Below are 14237 nucleotides of genomic sequence, written 5' to 3' on the forward strand. Positions count from 1 at the left end.
TTTGTCCTGTTTTAAACAGTCTATGCTCAGTGAATACTGGCTATTGTAAAATGTGTAGTTATTTTTTAGAATGTTTTTTTTATTTTATAAAACTACAACTCCCAGCGTTACTCTAATTTCTAGATTTGTCCGGATTTCTGAGTTGTGACACGTCACCATACGTCACTACCGCACCTGCGCAGCCATCTTGAGCATCTAGCAAGCAGCGGACACAGAAAGGCTGAAAAAAGGAGTAAAAGAGAAAAACACCGTCACCTGACGAAGCACGGATATGTCCGCTACAACCAAGTGTATATGATACAATAGAGGTCGAATACGTTGGAACGAGCAGGAGACCGTAACAAAGACGGTAAACAGCCTTCTAAGTGCCTCGGATAGCCGGACCGACAAGTCATCTTTTCTGACCGGAGGAGGAAGAACAGTCGAGCCGCCGACAGAAAAACACCCAGAGTGACACCATGAATCCCGAATAGTGAGTTATAACGTCACATTAAACGTGTTCCACTGCTGTGTTCAGATAGAAATCATAATTATCATCGTGTTATGCTTTTTAATGTACCCTTATGTAAATGATGCTAGGCTAATTGTTCTGTCGTTAAATTGGCACAACATGTAGCTAGCTGGCTCTGGCTCGAGAACAGGGCGCGCGCTGACAGCTCCTTTAACATGACAGGCTCGCGGACGTGTTTTTCTCTAACGTCAGCTGACAGCTTGCTCGTGCCTTACCGTGTCGGCTATGGCACGCGACCTTTCACGGGGGCAAAGAAACGAATAAAACTGTGTGAGTAGCGGGAAAAAAAAGCCCGTTCATAGGAAACACTGCGCACAAACTGAAATAGAGACGAACACGGTCAGCCTGATACAGTGACACAGTGCCGTGGCTGACCTGTCGGCCTCTTGTTTTGTTCAGGTGGACACAGACGTCGAAGTTGTCGTCTTTATAAGCACAGGTGTGTGCTGTGACGTTAAATTCAGTACGTCACAAACGTCCGAGTCTTTAAATGCGTGCCGTGAACGCAAGTCACACAGTGTTATTATTTAGTAACATAGCTTTTTATAAATGGCTTCCATTATTCAACCAGGCGTGCGAGCTAAGTAGACTATTTGCATACAAATGTCACTATAATCAGGTTCCCAGGCCCTGCTTTGAAATGCTGCTGTGTCTCCTTTGTGGAGCGTGTCGGTGCTAACGTTAGGTGATACGACAGGTAGCAGATGTTTGCCGGCTGACCCGCGGCCCTGAAACGAGAGGACACGCGCCTGTCACTGAATCCGTCGGTCGGTGCTCTCACTGTGTCTCACTGTGTCTCACTGTGTCACAGCCGCTGCCTGCTCGCCCTCTGAATCCTTCTGGAACCCTGTCTAACGAGCTCAGCTAACACCTCCACACCCTTAGCAGACAGCCTTTACTTCCCTGTGTGTTTACACACAGTGTGTGATCCTGTCTCTGGTTAAATATGCTTTCATATGGCCTACAGTTACACACTGCATAGCAGACATAGTGTGTGTGTGTGTTTGATTGGGGCTGGTTGTCCATCTTCAAACATTTGGTGCCAGTTTGTAGTAAGCGTGTAACTGTGTCTGTTAATGGTTGACAGATCATTCACTCATGCTTCATAGCACGATAATAACAATCATCAAGACCACGTTGTGGGTTGCAGGTTGTAAAAGAAAATCATTGGACTGGTTCATCCTCCAGCATGACACCGCTTTCTCTGTGTCACTCGCTCTAAAGCTGATCGAACCAATGGATCGTTTGACCACACACTGATGTCCATGTTAGGGAGAAGAAATTGTCCAATATTTTTTTTATATTTCTGAATAAACTCATTGTGTTTTCAAACAGTGGTGACAAAGATGTGTAATGGACACAGGATATTTTCAATACACATAAAAACAATACACTTTTTTTATAATACTAACTTAATAATACTAATAAATAAAAATAAAAAAATTAAATGGTTGGCCGAATACTGAAACCGAAACCGAATATGAAATGCAGTTGTTAAATTTTTCACTATTTCTTTTACTATTGCATAAATAGCCTAGAATAAATTTGTAGACATGTTTTTTCAAAGAAAGTAAATGTTTATTTAATATCCTTCAAATATTCCAGTAGAATTTCCAGTTAGTATAATTATTATTTCATTTATACTGTTAGAAAGCCCATGTTGTTTTAATCACTGTTAATTTGTTCTTGAAAGAAATACTATTTACAGTGGTCCCTCGTTTATCGCGGGGGATACGTTCTAAAAATAACCCGCAATAAACGAAATCCGCGAAGTAAGTTTTACAATTATTATACATGTTTTAAAGCCGTAAAACCCCCTAACCACACACCTTTATACACCTTTTTACACGCATTTTGTACAATACTCCCTTAGTTAATCAGGACGCAGAACACATGTGCAGTTCTCCCTTAGCCAATCAGGACGCAGAACACAATGCGCGTTCATACTGTACAGTACGCTGTAAAAAAAACATGCAAAATTACACTGAAAAAATCCGCTAAACAGCGAGTCCGCGAAAAGTGAACCGCGTTATAGCGAGGGACGACTGTAGTTGTATTATATTTCCGGTGAATTTCCATTTTTCCCACGTTCATGAACGCATCAAAGTCATTCCGATGGTCATGAAGGCATGTCACATGTGTGAGACGCCGTAGTTTAGAGAGAAGTATATAGCTCCGTTAAATAGCAGTGTATGATGTATTTCTTGCCTGTGTTTTTCCTATATCCTGCATCGTGGGTTTATTGTGTGTTGGGGTGGAGCGATTCGTCGACGTCATCGATTACGTCGATTACGTAAATACGTCGACGCGTAAAACGTTTGCCGATGCGTCGCGGTCGCATGGCAGCGGGAGTATATGCGGAAGTAAGATGGCTGCTCGCGGTAAAAACATACATGGAGGTAGGGGTGGGCGATATATCGAATATACTCGATATATCGCGGCTTGTTCTATGTGAGATGTATGAAATGACTATATCGCAACCATCGAGTACTTGTCAATTCTCCGGAGTTTTGCCTGTGTCACTCACTCCTGGTGCTGCTCACAGCACGCAGCACACTTCCCCGCCCACCCAGAAAAATCCCCTGCGCACATGCGTACTATTTGTATCAAGTGAGGAGAGAAGTGAAGTGAAGAGCCCAAGCGAGTTAATTGAAGATGGAGACGGACGACTTGGTTCCGAAGAAAAATAACTGCGGTCACGCCAGCCATCTCTCGTTTTCGTGTGGTCACGTCAGCTGCTCCAATATTTTCAAGTGTGCCCTTATTGCCGACTTTATGGCAAATACTTTGAGAAAACTGGGAAAGTCAGCGCTAGCTTACTGCAGCGTGTGGACACTTCCGGTTTTCAAAATAAGACATGGGTGTTAAATGTATTAAACGTTTATTTATAACATATGAAGAATGGTTAAAATTTGATTTAGAAAAGTGTGTCTCATAAGCCAAGTATGATCTTGCACTGCTTCAATGCTTATATGTACATTATGAAATATATTAAAAATTCATAAAAAATATGACAAGTGTTAAAATGCTATAAAGAGTGTATGTCGTGAAGGCAGCTATTTTTTGGTGCATATTTTTGGTGCATGCATTTCATCTTGTTTCATCTTGTTACTAAGGTTTTGTTTTTCAAGAGATGTGTTTGAATAAAATCTTGAAATATTAAGAAGACATGCTTTTGCTTTTTATTTGGGTAAATTCATTGTCATTAATCAAGTAATTAAAAATCATTGTTAGAATAATTGATAAAAAATAATCGTTAGATTAATCGACTAATCGAAAAAATAATCGTTAGATTAATCGACAGAAAAATAATCGTTAGATGCAGCCCTAATTGTGTGTGAACGAGAAAAGAATCAGCAACCCTGACCAGATCACCGCGCACGTTGTTTCATTGCATCAATTGCGTCACGCCACTATTCGGCCTTACTTTCTCACTTCACCGAAAGCCGAAATGCACTTTTGGGCCATTTTCGGCCAAAAATTTTCGGTGCATCCCTACTAATAACTAACTATACATTCAAACTGTTTTGTTAAGCCATATCTTTTTCTGGATTATATTCAGTTATAGATCGGACAACAGGGCTGGCAGTAGCTCAGTCCGTAGGGACTGGCTTGGGAACTGGAGGGTCCAGTATGGACCAAATTATGGAAGGTGGACTGGTAGCTGGAGAGGTGCCAGTTCACCTCCTGGGCCCCCCTCACACCCCTCTGTGTGGCTGACCATCACTCCACCATCTCTCTCCACATTTACATGTAAAAAAAACTTGAGTGAAAAACAAGAATCAGTCCAGTCATTAATTAATAAAAAGCTTTTTATTCAAAACTGAATAACATATAACTGCAGCCTTGACAGTCAATGGGCATGGCAGCCCAATAGATGTTCTTATTAATGGTTTTTATTCATAAAGCAATTGTAAATAATGTATTAGCATTAATAAAGACATTAGGTCACTTTTTTATTTGAGTAACATACTCAACGTTTTAGAAGTGAGACATTTTTAGATCTAACATTGCTCAACATAAACACTAACATTATTTTTTTTATTAGAGTCATGCCACTTTAAATCATATACCAGTGTGATTCAGATGATTTAGTCTGACTCACTGGATGTAGACTGTTGGTAAAGAATGACATTCTTCATGTGTATCGTGTGGCATTTTCCCCTTCCGCTGTCTTTGTGTTACAGTTTTTAAAATCCTCTCTGCTAAAGCAAACAACAACAAGCACAGAGCTAGCAGCCTACATGCTCAATATAGCAAGCTATCCCAATGCTAACCTGCTTGTAAACAAGCCAGCAGCTGTTTTTCTCTTCTGTTTGTGGATTCGGCCTTTTTAATGTTAGGGCTCGCCTCCCCATGTGCAAAGGTCTCACAAAAACAAGAGGCAGCCTCACTGCTGCTGGAGTTTAGCCAAGACAAGTTTTACTGTTCTATGCCCACCTACATCATGAAAGTGACTTTTACTCTTTATTTACTTTTTGGTAAGTTCAGTTCTTCTGGAAGTCTGGCATTGTTTTGGCACTAAGATTATAAAGTTTGAAGCCATAAACAGCTCTACTTATCTGACAGTAAAAGCAATTCATGTTACCTTATCAGCTGGCTGATGAACTGCCTGCTTAATATCACCCAGTTTAAATATGATGATGCTCTTTGGATTGCGTGTTGCAGTGAAAAATAACTGACTGGCCAGTCGTGGTGGCCCTCAGTGTGAAGGTTCAGGCCAGATCAACACTGGGCTGATTGCAACAGTGCTGTTGAATTGAGTCTTTATGAGATATTGTCAGTTGATCAAGTGTCTGGCTGTGCTACACGACAGGTCTCAGTTTCCTATGACACAAGAATAGCATGGCATTGGGCAATTCTCTACAGCTGTCTGTGCTCTGTCAAATTCATGTGATGTTGTTTTTCCTCCCAGTGATTGGGTGGAGGGTGGAGGGTGGAGGATGTTGTTGCTTGGTTTTTGGAGAATGTGTTAGAAGCAGGAGTGAGACCTGGAGTGAGTGGGTTCAAACCTGAACACAAAAACATGTTTAGATTTCCCAGAGTGAGCTTTAAATGGATTGTTCAGGAAGTTTCACATTTTAGTTAACCTGTCTAATTCCAGGGCCAGATTAGTCCTGGGGCTCCATTAACCCTTCATTCCCTCCATCCTTTGTCTATGCTGCACTTCTACCTGCTCTGTAGTCATTTTATCAAACACAGTTTAAGCATAATCCTTTATTATTTACCATACCATAAATGTAGATTCTTTAGAGCCAACCACAACAGCATCAGAGTAAACTCTATCTGGTGATGAGGACTGAGAGATAGCTCCAGAAATACTCATCAGCACTGACCTTTGCTTTTTACAGATTTCTGTGATATGTTGCTGGCAGTGGATTTTATCAGCTGTCACTAGTGTTAACTAGTGCAGAGCTGGTTTGGGGCGTGGCACATTCACATTAACTCAGGTCCTTAGTGATTGAATGAGCAGTTGACAGATATACATGTGTAGAGAGGTTAGTTCTCTCTGCACTGTCTATAGTGAACCAATAAAAGCTGATCACTCAGGTTCAGGGCTCATGTGAAATATCATTTAACCTTCCATAAAAATGATTCTGGTGAGTTCTACAATGTAATGCATGCAGATTAAATCTTGGCCAGCTGAGAGTCGTGGTAATGGATTGGTAATTAGTATTGGCACATACTCCCCCCTATATCTTCTTCCACTGTTGCATAGAGCTCCATTGTTGTCTAAAAACACTATTAAAAAACACATCAGTGTGCCACCGTGCTGCACTGGATGTTCCTTCATTACCATGAACACTTCAGTCAGTGTTTCAGCTGTTCTGACCTGACTGTTTTTCTTTCAGTGACTATCTTTTCAAGCTCCTGCTCATCGGAGACTCTGGAGTGGGGAAGTCCTGCCTTCTGCTGCGCTTTGCTGTAAGTAATCTATGTTTTTCCATAAATGTCTCTGTTCCAGCGGCAGCCTCTGGTTGTTCCTCGTTGTGCTGTTGGCCTGACCCCGTCCTGTTCTCCCTCTCTTTATCTGCAGGATGACACCTACACAGAGAGCTACATCAGCACCATCGGAGTGGACTTTAAGATCCGCACCATTGAGCTAGATGGCAAGACCATCAAACTGCAGATCGTGAGTACACACACACATTACACACTCTGTAAGCCTCACCTGAGCTAGGGCTTAGATCAAACCATTGTTATCAAACGGCTGTGTGTGTGTGTGTGTGTGTGTGTGTGTGTGTGTGTGCATTCTGCGTTGAGACCAGCTGTAACTGGATTCTGTTTTAGTTGAGGGAACAGGCTGTGCCATCTCAAAGACTTCCAGTGTGTGTTAAGCAGACATAGCTCTGCCTCATGCATACATACAGAACTGAACAGTGCAGTTCCCTCTCTTCTCTTTTATAGATCACTCTGAACACACCATGACATAAATACACTGTAGTTGTGTTCTTCTTGTAATTTGCCTCAAACTGAATAAGCAGTAACTGGCAGCTTCCCACCGTCTGAACTTTGAAGACATTGTGAGGCTTTGTTACAAGGTTCATACTGGGATGTTTGAGACATAGGTCCTTAAAAAGCAACAGTGGGACAACAAAAACTATTTCAGCTTTTCTGAGTAGTTTGGGAGCTGGTTCGAGCCTCTGCCTGTTCTCCCCATGTCTGCGTGGCTGCAAGGTGCTTCCTCCCACAGTCCAAAGACAGCTGAACAGGTTCATTGGAATGGTTGGTTGTCTCTATGTACCCTGTGATGAGCTGGTGACCAGGGTGTACCCCACCTCTCGCCCAATGTCAGCTGGGATAGGCTCCAGCCCCACCATGACCCTGATGAGGATTTGGGTTTTTCAGTGGAGAAGGACCAATAATGAGTGCTGTAGGCTGTCCTTCACAGGCACAGAAATAGAGCTGAGAAAGCTGTTGAGCTCACAGTCAACTGCCAACCAGGTCCAAGAAAAAGTTTCTTTTTTCCTGCATAAATACTTAATAAATACAAAACTCTTCATTCTCAAATGAAAGCCAAATCAAATCAAGTGTTGCAGCCAGCACAAGCAAAGTAAAGTCACTTCAATTAGCTGAGCACCATTAGCTTGTAAATGAATATGGTAAATTCAGCATAATGTACACATCACTAATTCATGTCAGCCTCTGCTGCTCCGTGTGCTTCTTTTGTTTTCATCCACTCATTTCCACACATTTCTTTTGACAGCTCTTAAGCTACCATCAATAACTTTAACAGTCTCACAGATTTTCACATTAAAAGCGTGCCAGAAGAGGAAAGTGTTATGAGCTCTGAGTCACTTGAGGACTTCTTGATCCTAAAGAAAGAAGATGGTATTATCAGCAGTGTATTTGAAGTTCTTTGGAAATGTTTGGAGTCCTCTGGAGTTTCAGTTTCAGTTAGGCTCTGCCTTCTTAAACCTGAGCAGAAATACAGAACAGAAATAATCTGAATTTAATCAAAGTGAGTAAGCAACTGTTACGGTTGCTTTAAAGTAAAGTACTGAATATTCTTTATCCTGTACTGTCGCTGAATGTCAAACAAACAGTGTATGAGGTCTTTTGATCATCACAGGGGTTTGATGAGGGAGCTGATGTGACATGTATGTGATTTATTTAGTCAGATTCTTTATCAAACTGGATTTAGTTGTATTGATTTTGAATCTCCTCTCCCTTGCTGTCGTTTTCTCTCTCAGTGGGACACTGCAGGTCAGGAGAGGTTTCGTACCATCACTTCCAGTTACTACCGTGGAGCTCATGGCATCATAGTTGTATATGATGTGACGGATCAGGTGCGTCAGCCGTCCAGTACTTTATTATAGCATTGTTCTGTTACTCTGTTGAGTATGAATTCAACACCCAACTTTTCATGGAAACATTTCATTGGATACTTTAGATATGCACCAACGCACATGACAAGCTACAGTTCTGTGCATACATGGACAGACAGTCCAGTTTTTCTGCTCCCTGGTTGACTTATAGAGCTAATGAGTGAGCAGTTTATTCATTTGAATGTGATTTTAGCATAGAACATACTCATGAATTAGTAAGTAGGAGCAATGATCTTGTTAGAGTTCGTTTACCTTGACTATTGAACATTAGAACCTTGAAGGGCTTTTCACACTGCTCTTACCCTGGGGCTAAAAGCACTCTTGGCACCTTCTTAGCTCCTTGCTAAGAGAGCTCTTAGCCCCAGGCTAAGAAAGCTTTCACACTGGCACAATCTTTGCACATTGTAACTCTGCCTTTAGCCTAGTGCTGGCCTCCTCGGGAGCATAAATTCAAGTGTGAAATAGGGCTAAAGACAACCCAAGATACATACATGTTAACATTAGTCATATGTTCCAACAACCCAGGACAAATAGTGCAGTGTAAATCACATAGCTCTGGGCTTAGGTTAGCCCTGGTTAGAAGAGTGTGTTAGAATATGCAGCCTTTATAGTATTTACTGCAGGGCTTCAGTGTTAGATTTGATTACAATGTTCAGCTGTTAATAATATTCCAGTGTATTTGAGAGGACTGGTGCTGTCACTGCACAGACACAGGGGTGTAAAAAACCAGTAAACTGACCTGCTGTTACATTCGGTCTGTCATGCTGATATTCTTGTTGTCATTGTGCAGGAGTCCTACAACAACGTCAAGCAGTGGCTTCAGGAAATCGACCGCTACGCCAGTGAAAATGTTAACAAGCTTCTGGTGGGCAACAAGTGTGACCTGACCACTAAGAAAGTAGTGGACTACACAACAGCCAAGGTACGGCTGCTGTCTGTGCATGATCCTTCCAGGAGGTCTTTCACATTACTCCACAGACAATGTTCGCTCTCTCTGTCTCATCATAACTTGTCTTCCCACAGGAGTTCGCAGACTCTTTGGCCATCCCCTTCCTGGAGACGAGCGCCAAGAATGCCACCAACGTGGAGCAGGCTTTCATGACCATGGCTGCGGAGATCAAGAAGCGCATGGGCCCCGGGGCCACGGCCGGTGGCGACAAGCCCAACTTAAAAATCGAGAGCACTCCCGTCAGGCAGTCTGGAGGGGGTTGTTGTTAAAGGGCCGCTCACCTCCACCATCCTGACCATCACCTCCACCATCTCCACTTTCTTCCCCTTCTGTGCCCCCCCCCAGCCATTATCTCTGCCACTCCACCCCACCCCACCCGTTCCTCCATAACACCCTGTAACCCACACACAACTCCCTGACTCCCCCTCTGTCGGCCTGCTGGAGATCCAGAGATGGTCGGCCACACAGGAATAAACTGTAAGAGTGTTAAGATCAGAACTTTGCGAGCAGTAATTCAGGCCTGTCTACCTGCCAAACAACAGAGAGGAGAGCAGTGTGTGAGGGAGGGACAGAAACAGACACCCAGGCAACTTTCACTTTTTGCCAAGAGGACAGAAAGTAAACAGATACGGAGGAAGATTGGTATTGATTCAGAATGGAATGGAGGCAGTGGAAGATTAGGTTTAGATACCAGAGAGCTTATCTCGAGACACAAATACATACACAGACTCACACACTCTCACACTCACACACTCTCACACTCACTCACACACACACACACACACACACACACACACACACACACACACACACACACACACACAGTGGTGTGGCAGGGGTTAAAGACATTCAAGCCTTTTGGCTCAACTCTTTTCTCCTCAGGCTGCATCTGTCTTTGCTGATTTCATCTTGTGGCAGCCCCACACCTCGTCCCAGCCCCAACTTATTTTTCTGCACACACACACACACACACACACACACACACACACACACACACACAGACGCAGTGCCTGAGTCACACACTGTACACAGTGGGAGGTGTTCCTGAATGGCAGCAGCCTGCTAATCGTGACTCATCATTGCCATTTATTGATGAAGATCCAGGGAAAGCCCTCCAGTGAGCCTCCTCTCCCTCCATCTGTCCTCTTTCTCAGCTTCCACTCTCACTCTCTTCAAGTGTCTTCAGACAAAGGGCAGAGGGGAACATTTTCACATCATGTCATTCGTGTGAAATTGTCCCCAAACAGCCAACTGTAGTGATGTTAGCTGTGAGCTAGCTAGAAATGGACACAGTGTGTGTGTATGTGTTCAGCTCAGACTCTGACTGATTGCAGGACTCAGCAGGAACTCCAGTTTTTGTTATTTCCCTCCAGTCCCTCTTCGCCGTATTCCTTCACTCTCTATGTTTGTGAAGTAGATCCATGACGCCCCGGGAGAAGCCTGAACATTTCAACTCCCACAGACTTTGCCTCAGTTTGTGCTGCCCACATGAATTTGTGTCTTCACACCCACCCAAGTATTTTTTTTCAGCTTTGATTCACCTTGCATTCTATCTGAACACACCTTTCTGAAGTCAAACATACAGGGAGCTGCTCTGCACATTATAAAACAGTGATGTGAGAGAAATCTCTCCACATGCAGCGCAGTGCTGCATAAACATGAAGGGTCCTGGAGCCTTCTGGCTGCATCAGAAAGTGAAAAAGTGCGAAATTCACTTCACGTTCTTGTAAATCAAGCTAGATAGCAGATTGACTACTTGTGGGACTAATTGTCGAGCTGGTGAGCTATCGTCTAACTAGTTCATTAGCAATTTGGAAGCCAGCTAGCTCGACGGCTAATACTATGTAAACTGAATGGCAGCAGCCATTTTGGCTCCAAATGTTGCTGTTATAAATACTGGTGTGAGCAGGCCCCTTATGATGAGTTTTCTGAAGCATTCTTTAACCAAACTCCACACTGGAGGTGGAGGAGGACCACTGGTGGGTCAGTTAATTCCACATGTAGTCGTCAGAGCTGGACAGAGGTGGTGGTTGTGTTAGTTTTTCATTTTTAGTCTTCAGTCTTCAAAGAAATCATTTCCTGTGGGAAAGAAAGCAATGTGACAAAACACTGTAACATTTAGCACGGTGACTTCCTGGAATGACACTAAATATTACAGTCTAAGGGCAGATCACACTGCACACAGACAACGAGGGGGAGTGACTCTGACAGACAGAAGCAATTGGCAATGTTCTGCGTTGATTTTACAATTCCTGTTTTACTCTTGTTGTGGATTTATTGTTTTTTATTTTCTCATCCATATTTCTGGTAGAGACAATTTGCTTTGTGGCGGGTTCTGTTTTAGGACGTTGTTGCTTTCTCGCTTGTTTGCAGATGAAGCTGAGGTGGAGACGTGGTGTGGCTGAGGGGGTGGGGTCTTAAGAAGCTGCTGTTCCTTCCCTGAGATGGTCTTGTTTGTCAAACATAGCTGGAGATGTGATCCTCACCTGTGTTTCAAGTCCCTGTCCCTGTTTAGCATTTTTTCTGCATTATTGAAGACATGTCCATAATCTGTGGATTGATCCCCAAATTCCAGACACCTCTTACAGAACGTTTAATGTGATGATGATTTGCAGCTGTTCAAATTCTCCTCATTATTTGAGCATGAAATTAAATTTTTGATGTTAAAATAATCTTAACTCAAGGTCCAGAGTTTTACCATTCTCTGAAAAAGGCAGAACATGGACACTGAGTTCAGACTATTTTTCATAGTAGAAGTATTTATTTCACTTCAGTGCAGCAGCTACATGTAGGACTGGGTTTCGTTTCAGTCGTATCATAATTTTGCTGCAGCTTCTGATGTGATACCGTAATTTTGGTACAGAGAACATGCGACCATACAAGAACTGTGCCTAAATAAAACACAGCCCTTAACTCAAAATTATGAGCACGAATAAGTTTGATACCCCTAAAGATTTTCTTTTCACACTCTTCTCTTATCCATTTCCACACCAGACAACATCCTTGAGTGTACATGAGTTGAGATGTTTTGTTGTCAGACTTCAGAATAATTAAAGGAAAGTTCTGGTCTGTGACTGGAGAGGAACAAACTGGAGCGAGCAGTTTCCCCTCATTGTTGTACGAGACATTCATGTAAACAGATATGATGATCAGTTTGGATCAGACCCAAGGTCGCTCGTCGGGACTGCAGACGGTCGGCGTAGTAACAGAGAAATCAGAGACAGGTATGAGGGTATGAGCAGTGCTCTGCTTCTCATAGCTGTGTTAGGTCTCAGCGGTATTTCCAGGGAAACTAGAAGGAATGTGAGGGAGAGGAGCCCCCCCGGCCTCATACATGGGCCTCTTTACCCAAGTAAAGAAATCTGTGAGACCCTCAGGTTGCTGAGCTGCAAGTATTTTACCCTGTTTTACTGAAAGATTTAGTGACTGTCATACTTTAGAGTCGCATTCGGGGCTTCACTCACCTATCTGTGCTCTTCTTGTCAGTTTCATCACTTGTGTTGTGTTTGGGGGTGTCTGGAGGTCCAGGGACTGACTGGTCTTGGTTTGCTGACCGGATATGAACTCCCGACTCTCCCCCTCCAGCTAACCATATCACTGCAGCTTGATGAATTCCTCAAGATCCTCCCTGTCCGGCCCCTCCGCTCAGATAAAAGAACCTGATCCAGTCTTTGGTTGCACCCCTTGGTTCTCTCTGCAAAAAAAACTTGTCAGCATTTCAGGTACAACACCGCCTCAGGCGCCTATGAGGGCGTCACAGAGAGCATTCAGCTGCAGAAGTGGAATTTCAGCTCAGGAAAAGTGAATATAGATGAGGCCACATTGTGTTGAGAACAACAGCCTTCCATTTGTGAAGCATCATCACCGAGAGCTTCAGGTCTGGAGTGATGGGAGCGAGGCACAGCGGTGACGTCAGCTCCTTCAGATCATGTTGGCATCACTCAGAGATTGTGTGTGTGTGTGTGTGTGTGTGTGTGTGTGTGTGTGTGTGTGTGTGTGTGTGTGTGGTGCCACCATTTTCACTGATATGTTTTCAGCCCTGTGAGCTTCAAGTTTGCTGTGCAGGAATGGAATCTGACATTAAGGGAGAGGGAAGGAAACAGCATTAAGTGTGTGCGTGTGTGTGTGTGTGTGTGTGTAGAGCGGGGCAGGGTCGGGTTGTGTGTAACATTCCTGAGCTTTTTGGACACATGTTGGCATCCCAGCATCACGCCAGTCTCACTTGAGTAGATGCAGAACAAGCAATCATTGGAAACTTAACACCCGAGTCACACACACATATACTGGACGTTTTACGGTTTGATGACTGATTTCATTTTTTAAATCTTTCTTTTCTTGATATTCTACTGATTTTAATGTATTCATTGAATACTATACTGTGTTGTCTTGTCCATGGCAGTGTGAGAGGACACTGGGTAGGGTGGGGATAGATGCAGGGTGGGCCTTTTGCTTATGAATGTGATTCTAATGAAACAACACTTGACTTTTCTTCTTCGGTTGACTTTTTGTATTTGTTTGGGTTAAAGGGGGTATTTTCCATGTCATTTGCACACTTCATCGCTGTTCAATGGCTTAATAAAGGCACTCACTAGGTGTTGTTTGTTTAATAAAAAGCACCGGGCAGGAGCTCGCCTGTCAGTCACCTTCTGTCTTCTTTCTGTTTGGCTTGTTCACTTTGGTGCTGTCTCCCTGCTGAGTTTGATCATGTTTTTTTTCTGTACATATTATAAATATATATATAATAAAATGATGAAAAAGATCAACGTCAAAATGAGAGCTGGTCTGGTTCCTAACGGGACCCATTTGATGGGTTCTTGAACATTTAGGGACTGTCCAAAAAGTGATGCAGTGTGGAGGGATTGGACATAGCGTTTGACTTTATAAAGCTTCATATGTAAGCTGTTCATTATTGGTAACTTGAAGAGCATAAAGATGGAACATAAATTAA

General features: G+C 43.1%; 1 protein-coding gene across 2 annotated transcripts; it reads left to right on the top strand.

Annotated features, from left to right (window-relative positions):
• Nucleotides 1-148: 148 nt before the first annotated feature.
• rab1ba (zRAB1B, member RAS oncogene family a) lies at nt 149-14011 on the top strand. Of its 2 annotated transcripts, XR_003463143.1 has the most exons (7): nt 149-472; nt 6364-6436; nt 6549-6644; nt 8206-8301; nt 9131-9262; nt 9364-13296; nt 13400-14011. XR_003463143.1 is itself a non-coding variant. In XM_010751784.3 (6 exons), exons 1-6 carry the CDS (start codon nt 459-461, stop codon nt 9556-9558), a joined length of 606 nt encoding a protein of 201 aa, XP_010750086.1. In that variant the 5' UTR covers nt 149-458; the 3' UTR covers nt 9559-14011. The 2 variants fall into 2 exon arrangements, 1 of the variants encoding a protein (XP_010750086.1); XM_010751784.3 differs by having other exon boundaries at nt 9364-14011.
• The last annotated feature ends 226 nt before the right edge of the window (nt 14012-14237 follow it).

Source organism: Larimichthys crocea, chromosome XI (genome assembly GCF_000972845.2).
Source record: "Larimichthys crocea isolate SSNF chromosome XI, L_crocea_2.0, whole genome shotgun sequence".
NCBI classification, from domain to species: Eukaryota; Metazoa; Chordata; class Actinopteri; family Sciaenidae; genus Larimichthys; species Larimichthys crocea.